This window comes from Oreochromis niloticus, linkage group LG9, assembly GCF_001858045.2.
Source record: "Oreochromis niloticus isolate F11D_XX linkage group LG9, O_niloticus_UMD_NMBU, whole genome shotgun sequence".
In the NCBI taxonomy this organism is placed as follows: domain Eukaryota; kingdom Metazoa; phylum Chordata; class Actinopteri; order Cichliformes; family Cichlidae; genus Oreochromis; species Oreochromis niloticus.
In genome coordinates, this window is record NC_031974.2 from 12,458,496 (window position 1) to 12,469,654 (window position 11,159).

At 43.6% G+C, this 11,159-nt stretch overlaps 1 protein-coding gene across 1 annotated transcript; it reads right to left on the minus strand.

The window, feature by feature from the left end:
• Nucleotides 1-1,712: 1,712 nt before the first annotated feature.
• Nucleotides 1,713-8,732, minus strand: nell3 (NELL (neural EGFL like) family member 3). Its single transcript, XM_005449054.4, has 5 exons — nt 8,501-8,732; nt 7,662-8,334; nt 6,512-7,071; nt 6,117-6,183; nt 1,713-5,932 (listed from the first exon to the last, which is right to left on the minus strand). The coding sequence occupies exons 2-5, from the start codon at nt 8,302-8,304 to the stop codon at nt 4,401-4,403; spliced, it is 2,802 nt and encodes a 933-aa protein (XP_005449111.1). The 5' UTR covers nt 8,305-8,334; nt 8,501-8,732; the 3' UTR covers nt 1,713-4,400.
• Nucleotides 8,733-11,159: the final 2,427 nt, after the last annotated feature.

Here is an 11,159-nt window from a genome sequence, read left to right on the forward strand (position 1 = left end):
AAATGTTCAAATTTGCTGCCAAAGAATTTTTGTGCAAGTCGGAGATGGTTGAGCAGAAGGCTTGGTTGACTGGAGATGACCCATGCCCAAAATCATTCACTCTGCATAGTCACAGACCTACACAGGCAGACAGTTCAGCCCCTAGTACTTACGATGTGATTACTTTATTCATTATTAGCCTCTTTCTACTGCCACCAATTACACAAAAAAGAAAAAAACTTTTATTTTAAAAATATAAATGTAGTTTAACCTGAACCTTTCACCATTTGATATTGACGTTGTTTTTTTGTGTGTGTCTTGATCTGTTTTAATTACAGCTTATTTATTTATTTATTTTAGATTCAGCCTTGCTGGGGGTTAGCAAACAATATGATAATATTGTATTAATGATCACAGAATTGATATCCAAGTCACATAATTCCTCTAATAAAGGAAAAAAGGCCTGCTGCGCATAGACTGTGGTGCAGGTAGTTCCTAAACTGTTGGCCAAACTTCATATTTAAGTGCTACTGTGATGGATCACCTTTGGGCATTAAGTCTCATAACAATCACTGTGCCATCTCCCACAATCTGGACTCTTGATGAATGTAAGCCTATAGTCTTAGTTTTTTAACTCCTATCCATTCAAGGGGGAAAAATCTGCCTCTTTACTTGATTTAGCAGCTTCCCCAGCTAATCACTAAATTTCTCTGCCTTCCATTTGGTCCAGAAAGGTACCATAAAGTGGGTTTGTCAGAGCTTTTTATCCATCGACCCCTGGAAGTTGATTGAAGGGGAATTTTTTAGCACTACAGTGAAAACAAAATCACAAAAACACAATTCTATGAGGAACAAAAAGAAGCAATATAAGAGTTTCATCACTTCGTACTTTTTTAATTCATTGCTAATATAGAACTGGAAGAGCTTTAAAGTTTGGGTTTTTTAATACACACACATAGCTCTCTCTCCTTTGTGTTTTCCCTTTCCTGTTCTGTTTCTCTGTCCCTGTTTCTCTCTCTGATGTCTCTGAAACTCTTCATGTGCCGAGAGTCTCATTTGATCTACAGCGTCAAACATCTGGAGCAGTGCTGCACCAAAACACCTGTTTCCAATTCAGGCAGCCGACAGAAACATTTGATTGTTTCTCGCATGCAGACTCCCCCTCACCCTCACCCCCGTCTCTTGCTCTCTCCCTTCTTTGACTCATAGGCTATTTGTTAAATTTAAGCCAAAGAACTTAAAGAAGGCCTTCTATAGGTGGAATAGATGGAAGAATAATATGAAGTTGATTAAGACCAATTGTGAGGAAAATACAGTGTATGATTTTCCAGGTATTTTGGCACCTTTGCTGCCGAATAAGGCTGCTTTAAAAATAGTTTCAGTATGTTTGAGGTTGAGCTGAGTGAACACTGTCAAAAGGTCAAACTTTTACCCGCCAATTTAATGGAAATTGATAGCTGTTCACTGTGAAATGTTGATTGTCATGATATGTGGTTCCAAAATATAAAATCACTCTCGGGATGATAGAATAAAGGTCACATTAGAGGTCCAATGATGTGGCTACACAGGAATCCTTAGAGGCACATATACTACAATGATCCAATAACTCTGTAAAATACCTTTCTCGTCTGGCGAGGATTAGCAGTGAAACTGTTTTTCATCCACAAGTCGATATTTTTGTAATAAAGCCAGCAAAGTAACAGGTTTTTTTTTCAAAAGAAAAAAGAAATTCCTTTTATGGCAAAATATATGTATATTTTATTTGGTGTTGAACCAGAATACTGTAAATACACTGACGTTCCACAAGAAGCTTGCAGGGAGTCTAAAAGCACCTCAAAAGTATCACCGCGTGCAAAGAAGTGAGAAAAAAGGTGAAGAATTTCAGCGGCGCCTTTGCTGCCAGCTCTCTGAAACACTTAATTATGCCTAATTGCTCAGAGGACAGAACACACACAGAGGCAATTAGGAGGGATATGCATGGGCAGCTCTTTACAGAGGAACAGCGTTTAGGCAAAAGAATAACAAAGGAAGATGTTTGCATATTCCATAATACTACGCAAAACTATATGTGTACAAGCAGACACTATCACTACATGTCTACTCAGTGCTTTACTCCATACTATACATATTTTTACTGTTTTATCATACCTGACAACTCATATGCATTCCACAGCAGAATACAAAGGTCCTGCTTCATAAAATAAATACCAAAAACAACTTCTTCTTTTTTTTAAATCCCTGCTCTTTTAAATGGTACTACAATAGATTTGGTGAGACTAGTTTTTATATATTTCAGCAAATTACCATATGTTGAAAGGAAGTTAGATGAGAACAATGATAGCATTCTCATATCGTTGTGTTATCTATGAAATTAGCTTAGTTTAGCTACACACAGAGAATGAAACAGAGGGAAACAGCTGGCTTGGTTTTGTGCAGTAGTTTAGAAAAAAACAGCCTGCCAGTATTGTCAAAGCTCAACGATTTACAAGTTAAATTGTGTTTGTTTAATCTGTACAACAAAAAAGCAGAGCCGTCAAGGGCTGAAAAAAATGAAGCTACTGTAGAAGTGCCAGAAACTCCAGGTCCTCAAATTAGCCTCGAGGCTAGCTTCAACTCCCTACTTAAAACACATATTCACAGTAGACATGTTCACAGCCTGATGCAAAAACTGGTTTTCTTTGATGTCCTTTAAACAGACTAATAACATCCTAAGTTGGTGCCCCTTCATGATATCTGTGTAATGCTGACTGAATTGCTACAGGTGAATGCCAACACAGGCAGCTGTAGCTATTAGCTGTTTATCTCTGCTAGCTAGAAGGGACTGAACCAGACTTCTCCACCACAATGGTGCCAAGACGCTAAAAAAAGACTACGAAACAAGAGGTAAAAAGTTCAGCTGATGATGTCAAGGTGACTACATCCATCTTAACGGAGTCTCAGCAAAAGCTAATGTGTAATTTAGCTGCTTTATGAGGGATTATTTCCTAACTCTGAGCATTTGCCAAGTGAGTTCAACAAGCCAAGACGCTACCAATCAAAGCCAAGAACATACACCTCCCCAGCCTGCATTTTAGTTGGAACTGAAGTGTATTTATATGCTTCCAGGTTTTCTGTGCTAGCCTAGAGCAGTGCCAAAATGTGGGTACCCTACGACGCAATGCTGTGACTTAACACATTTGATAGGTTAAAGGTGTTACAGTTTCTGTGTCTGTGAGGATGCAAAGGTTCACCTGGCTAGAATGCCTAAAGCGCTTGAAATAAAGGTAACATGACTTCTTTCTGATGAAAGAAGACATGTTACCTTTCATCCAAGTGGCTTAGTCGGTTCTAAAAACTGATGGAGAGTCACAGATATTTAACTGCTGCAGTTGTGGTCCTACGGGCTGCTGAACCCCCCATCACTAACTTGTTACAGATAGAGATAATGGATGACAGGTAAAACCTCATTCATGAGCTAGTTCACTTCAAGCACTTAAGACTACCATGACCTCGACGACTGAGAACCTACACAGACATATTGTGTATGAATTCTATAAATTTTGTTATTAGACACTGAATGCAAGGTTCTGTGTGGATCTGCTTTTCGGCTAGTCCACAGAGACATTACACTACAAGAGATAAACTACAAATGCAACTACACGTGCTTCAGCTGGACTTCAAAGAACTACACTAACTGGAATCACTACTGAATATAATAAGGTTATGCCTTGTAGACACAGATGGATGAAGCAGGGAATGTTCCTTGGGTTAAATGCTGATTTGTATTAGAGATGCTAATAAATTTCCATACTATTGGCTAAAACCAGGTCACCTGTTTCCCCTGTTTGCAGTTTTTGTGCTAACTAATCACTAGGTTTGCACTGGTCCACTCATGAAACTGTCCTCCAGAAAATGGTTCACTGCATTTCCCAAAATGTTAAAATACTGCTTTAACAACCTCATAATTCAATACAAAAAGGTTTAATACAATATGGATGTTAAGTATTAATATATACATATTAAATGATTCATATGCAAAAGTAGACATGCCAATGTGTGTGTACATACGCACAGACATACATAAGCACCATTTCCAAGTATGCACACCATTTACACATACAGACACACACACACACACTCACACATTCAGACATTTGATGTAGAATTGGTCACTGCTCAACCAGCCGAAGTACTTCAAGCAAAAAGCAGTACTTTTAGCATCTAAGTGTTACACCCTACAAAAAAAGTAATCATAAACGTCTATACAGGTGCAGAAATATACATTAAAGATAATGTGACAGGATATGTGGAAAAGAAGACTACATTTTATCAGCCCGTATTCGTCCTTTGGTGAATTTTGAAACTGCTCTGCAATTCAACATGTGCAAAACTGTCTTTTTCCACAAAATGTACTGATGAGAAAAGCTCAGCCCCTTCTTGGATCACACTGCCACCCAGAGAATTGAAATGTTAGTGCCGCCCTCGTGTGCTATCTGGTTAATTCGTCCACGGATGCAGTCCAGCGTGACGTACAGAGCCGTGCCATTCTGGACCTGAAATGAGGCTCTCAGCCCTACACTGGCCCACTCGCTTCCTTCAGGCATAGATCCTGACACCTGCTGAGCCACAGGACCAGCCTGCTTGCCCTGACCCCCTACCCGCTGCAGAGTGAGTTTAACTATATTACAAGAGTGGATCAGCTTGAGGTTGAGAGCTATGTTCACTGTTCCTTTCTCGCGGAATATAAAGTTCTTCCGGCTGTTTGGCTCCCCAGAGCGGGCCAAGTGGACCTGCGGTGTATCTGGGCTGATCTGCTGGAACAATAGAGGTTTATTCCTCACCGCTCCAAAGGGAAGACCGGTCCTGGACACAGTCGCTGTAAAGGCTGACGACACTGCTGAAGGAATCCAGATGAGACTCAAAATACTGATTCCAGTGCTGTCCCCAAAATAGCGGACGTTGCACTGAGACGGGGATGTGATCTCGAAGTTGAGCATGTCTCCACTGTCCACGCTCACAGCACCAGAGAGTGTAATGGAAGTGTCCCTGTAATTAACACCAGTCTTAAAATTCTGCATCACCTCTTGGCCGGTTCCGTTGCGGTTAATATAGGCAATCAAGGAGAAACCCTCTCGAATGCAGGTGTGCCCCATGGAGTAAAACGCTTGCTGAAGGACAAACTTGACCACTCCGCGCTCGGTGAAGCGCACCCCACGGTTGTCATGAGTCAGGCTGATCATGTAGGGGTCTGAAACTGAGGTTATGCGGAAAGTTGGGCGGTAGCTGGTCTGGTAGTGCATCAGCAGGGACATCTGAGCTGTCATAGCTACAGCACCAGTATCATGAGACAACCAGAGCAGACTCAAAGAGGGCCCTGCGGCATCGTACACGTGAAGATCTTTGCTCTGATTGCAGTGTTGATTTGGACTCCTCAACAGCAGTGTGAAGGTGTGGTTAGGCTCCACCTCCACCCCGGTACTGACGCTGACCCCCTGGAAATACTTCCCATCCGGTTGTTCGATGCGAACACCGCTGAGGTCCTTACCCTCCTCTTCCTGGCTCCCATTTAGCCTCATCCCCAACTGGAGGAAGTTCCTGCAACTGTGCTTAATTGCAAAGTTATGATCCAACCACACCAGCCCGTGCTGCTGGAAGGTCAACTGGCCCAACTGGTTGGACAGCAAATCGCTTTTTTCTTTGCTTCGTATGTTTAGCTGAAGCCCAGGAAAGATGTGGGTGCCAGATGACCTGGCGGGGGGAACTGCCACATTCGCCATCCAAGACTCAGAGAGCCGGGTCTCCGAAAGCTGGCCACAGATGGCGTCACTGACTGCTGTACAGGGAACGGTGACAGGCTCTCCATCACAGTCAGAGCAGGCTTGGCACTCCTGCAGCTCCTGGTTGTAGAAATATTCATGACCGCACAAGCCCATTATTGCGTCTCTCTCAGAAATGCCCAGACACCTGAATCCCCCTGCAAAATAAAAAGGCCCAAACAGGCTCTGACAGCTGCATAGACACATAGCTCAGTAAAGTGTGGCTGTTTTCTCAGTGCAAATAAAGTTTTAGATAAAGTGGTGGAAAAAGTTTTTATAACAGAGAAAAAATAAGGAATAAAGACTCATTAATTATCAGCAAAATAAGCATTGCAAACTCACCTGGAGTATTAAGGCACTTCACTCGCTCTCCACAAATATTTGGTAATTCAAGGCATTCGTCTCTGTCCTGCAAGTCATGAAAATTAAAAGCATCACCATGAGTGTATCCTGTACAACAATAACTGGGTTTAACTGATGCATTCTGTGAAGCATTTAAACTTGATCAGGAAATAAATGAGATGAGCGATCTAGGCTCAAAAGTATAAACATTCTCACCTCCACATCAGCTATGTTTGGATTTTGGCGTATGCTGGCATACGCTTGGAAACCACTAACTGGAAACCACCACGTGAAACCTCAACTAGCTAAAACCGCTTCACACTTTTTTTTTGTTTGTTTCCATTTTTTTCCTGTTTTGCTCTCGGTTTGTTTCAACACATCGGATGACGGCATACCTGGCACATTCTGTCCGCAGTTGGAGAGCACTGCGAGACGAGGAAGAAACCTGGTGGACACATGGTGCACTTTTCACACCGAGGTGGGTCCTTTTGAAAGTCACAGTACTCCTCTGATCCACAGGGTGAAGGGCATCCCAGGAGAGGCTGAGGAAAGTGAGCCTCCCCGACCACATCCATCACCTTAGAGTTGATGTCCACTTTGTGGACGGCGTAGGATTTCTGCAGGTGGCTGCGGGCTTGGCTTTGCAGTCCAGCCAGCTGGCTCTCGAAGTAGCTCTGCAGCTCGCCCTTCAGGCCCTGGAAGGAAACCTGTTTGAAGGTGTCTGAGAGAAGACCGTACTGGGCCTTCACCACATCCATTTGCTCATACATTCGCTGCTGCTGCTGCAGGATCTCACGCTGCTGCGACAGCAGGGCCTCCTGTTGGTCAGCGAGCTTCTGCTGCAGATCGCGGATGATAATCTGCTGGGCTCTCAGGGCCTCCACAAGCTTCTCCTGCCCCTTGGACAGCTGGAGGTGCAAGATGAGGGCATCTTCTGAAGGAACTTCATTCTCTCCTGTCATGAAATAAATGCACAGTGAAGGGAAAGAAAAACAGGGAGAAGAAATCGATTAGATGTTGTTAAGCCTTGTACTGAGGTGTGACTTCTCCAAACAGTGCTGACAGTAAGTGTGAACAGCCTGTGACTCCAGCTGCATAGCCAGCCACAGGCAAGTGTAGCCTACTAAAAGCTTCCTGTATGGAGCCACATCAAAGCATTCAAAATTTTCTGGGCAATTGACTCTGAGACATTTTTCCAGTCCAGCTACTCTTTGCCCTGCAGGTATCTTTTCTTTTCTTTCTTTCCTTTTTGTGGGGGGAGGCTGAAGGTCAACAAAGTTGTCCTTTGTCTCCAGAACACTCTTGTGTTGATTATTGGTGAGAGATTGTAAGTCAGTAAAGAGTAGCATGCATTTGTGTTATTTATAGACGCACAGCTTTTAGTAATGACATGTCACTTTTAAGGAAATTGTCAAGAGTCACAATGTGCACAGTCTGGATATTTTTTTTTGTTCCTGGCATGCAGGAGCTTATAATATAATGTAAAATAAATAAAAACGTTCTTGATTTGAATGCTGGATGAGAATTTTGATGAACATAGCAGACCTGGCTTGATATCACATGTGAGCTGGACACCTAAAGGCGCTGCGCCAAGTTCCGACGATGGATATTCAAACTCCGGAAAATCCCCCAGAAACTGCGAGGCTCTGTCCGACAGATGTACAGGAGGCACGCTCTCCTCTGAACCGGCCAGACATCCTTCTCCCACACAAGCCACTGCTCGAGCTTTTGGCCGTATCCTCAGTGGCAGTCTGCACTCGATCCCTTTACAGTCTCGGGTGTCATTGCTGGGTTGAAATTGTTTCACATGAACAGCGCACTCCGCATCGGTGCATCCTGCAGGTAAAACTTCAGGCGCACTCCTCCGAGTGCTGCCGTCGCTGTGCCGCCCGCGCAGTAGCAGCTGGGCGCCTGGAAAAGTCTCCGATGCCGCTCTTGGAGAGCTCGGGTACACGCGGTGTTGGCTGGCGGCTACATGAGCCGTTTTCCCCTGCGTTGACGGGTTAAACTGCCGCGGGGGTCTGGAAGATCGGCTCCCCGGACAGTGCGCCCCGGTGCACGGTCTTGGATCACCGGTGTCTCCGCCATAGCAGTGCGTCCCCCGGCAAATCTCCGCTACAGCTTGCGCGGCGTTGTGCAGCGATACCCAGGAGAGTTGCAGCAACAGCAGAGATGTCAGTAAAAGCATTTTCGCATCTAATATGTGGGCTTACTCTGCCTGCAAAAGAAGGAAACGCGAGGTAAGAGTCCCAAATGGAAAACCTGGAGGAAAAGATCTCAAAGGTGATAACTCAAGCCATCACTGATCTCCTTCTTGATTAAAGCCACCTCTCACACAACTGAAACAAACTTTACAGACTTGGCAGCTCATCTGTGCACATTACCTTCAGCTCCGGGGTTTGGTGAGGCTGGCTTTTCCCGACCGTCACAAAGGAGTAAAAACACTGGACTCACGCATTACTGCCGTCTCTCTCCATGCCTGACCCACTCTGAGGGCTTCGGCACTACAATGTCAGTGTATGTGGCATTCCTGAGACTTAATTAGCATCAGGTTTCCCCAGCTACAAATTAACCCTTCACCCTCTCCTCTCCCTTGAGTTCCCCTCTGAAGTAAAAGGTTTTGAAAGAACAAGAATAAAATAACATTTTTGATGCCTGAAACTGAAACATCCCTAATTTCAACCTGAAACAAATAAACAAAAGGGAAAAAAAATGACATGCATTTTAATTGTAACTCATCTTTTCACTTTGCTCACTGTTGACTTTTCTTTGACCCTGTGGCCCTCTGAGTTGCAAAAACATACAGTACTTTTTGTTTAGCACACCCTGAATGTTGAGACAGCTGCTGGTCCTCGACCCAGCGTCCTCCGTGCTTCAGCACTGGCCTTGTCAACCCTTTTTATAGACAAAGCGAGCAGAGGTCAAACTTTTGTTGAAGAGACCTATGGCAGAAGTCAGGAATGTGAAAAACACATCTGGGTTTTGGACTCGCTCCCAATTCCTCTCCTTTTTTTGTTTTTAGTGCTTCTGCACAAGCACATAAGGTTATCTGAGGATGATGTTTGCATGGATGTGATTAGTTAAGCAGTTCTGATATTACTGTCTTATTCAAAGGTTCAGGAGCCAAATGAATAGATTCAAAAGTTGTATGATCATATTTAACTGAATAACTCAAGATTTAGCCAAATTTCGGAATATTTAAAGCAGAATGCTGGATATTTTACAGCATCATGGGTACAGACTCGTAGAAATGTCCATGTTTTAGTTTACATCACTCATTTATACATTTTGCGATTATTGTTTCAGGGTTTCTGAGGTGTTATTTTGGGTTAAGACTTTGATTGTTGTGGACATGTTTGTGTGGATGTGGTTTCCAGTGTTTGTGTGACTGACAGCAGAGTTAGGGTTTAGCAAAGGAAAGGGGCCACCATGAATGAGGCTCCTGTAGCGATTAATCACATCCAGCCACCGTTTCTATTCAGGGTGGCTGTTAAAAATGTTGAATCCAAAAGATTTCCTGTACCCATCTGGTGCAAAGAGGTGAGGAGCTGAGGCGAGGCAGAACTCAAGAAAGACAAGTAGCTGCGTCCAGAGTGCAACTTTTCATCTTCAAAGTAAAGACGAAAGGTTACTAACTTACTCACTAATGACGGCCAATCAAATGGCAGTAATTTACTGTAAAGCTTGTATTCTATAACACACAGCAGTGTAAATTTGATTAAAGACATCACACTGTACAATTAAACAGTTTAATGCTGGTAAAAATGTATCTTATGATTTTATTATAACATAATCAAGGCTTTTTCTCTTTTAATTTTGTCTTTCCATGTCACATATTGGGCGTTTTTGCTCACATTTTCGACTCAGCCAGTCACAGCAGTCATCCTAGCCCATGTTAACAATAGCAAACCTCATTGTACTCATTTATTGGCCTCAGATGGCAAATAAATTCAGCCAAGCAGAACAAGGAGGGCTGTATCAGGAATCCATTTGTATGTTCTTGCATATACATTCAAAAACATCCAGCTAGCAGTTGCTTGTTATCCCGGTGCAAACTTGCGGTGTTGATTATTGCACCACAAAGAGGGAGTGGGGAAAATAACTGCAGGTTGGCAGGTTTACACCTCCCACTGATTTCAGTCATGTTTGGCATGTACAGTACAGCAAAGAACAAACAGAGGGCACTAAAAGACTCCTGTACGCATCACTTTTCACATCATCTCAGTGACGGTTTCTCCTCTGCAGCACTACATATCGTTTTGCAAGGTGCCCACTGGTTTTGTCATTATCACCCCATTTCCTTTTAGTGCCCAGGCACAAGAAATGTATCTCGAGGTGTGTTGGAGCGCTCAGAATGCAAACTAATGGCTAAAAAGAATGCTCCACACCTCACACCTTACCATATGCAGTTCTGCAACTTTCAAGCCAACAGACTTTTCTTTGTGCAGTAGAACTCAAGGCTCGACACTGCAGATCCCCCCTTTAAGCGCACAGTTTGATTAAATAACTAAAAAATAACAATCTCGTTCAGCTTCTTGGCTCGGTGCTGTGATGTATGAGCTGCAACATATGCTGGCAAAAACCATTATCAGAATCAGCTCTCCTGGACCACCCTCAGTCTCCGAGGAGAGAGCGCAAACGCACGGCGGAGCAGACAAAAAAATCACCTCGCTCTCTGCTGCCGAGCTCCACAACCGTTAATCAGTGTATTTATTTGAGAAATCTTCTCCGAGGCACCGGCGTGCTTGTGTTTGGGAGATGTTTAGAGCTAATGGGAGGCTGCCTTTGGTGTCCATCTGTTTGTCAAACCCTGAGAGAATGAGGAAATGAGGGTGGTTGGGACACATGCTTGTACCCAGGGTGTTTGTTTAATACATCACGAGTCATGAAAGACTCTTGGAAGCATTCAAGGTTATTTGATTTCTCCCTGTGGTGCTCAGCTTTACCATATGATGACGGGATTTTGCCACAGTGGTGGTCTGTCTTTGCTGTCGTGGCTCAGGCTGGTCTTGAGGGGAAATGGGACCTAGAAGTGTCAATATT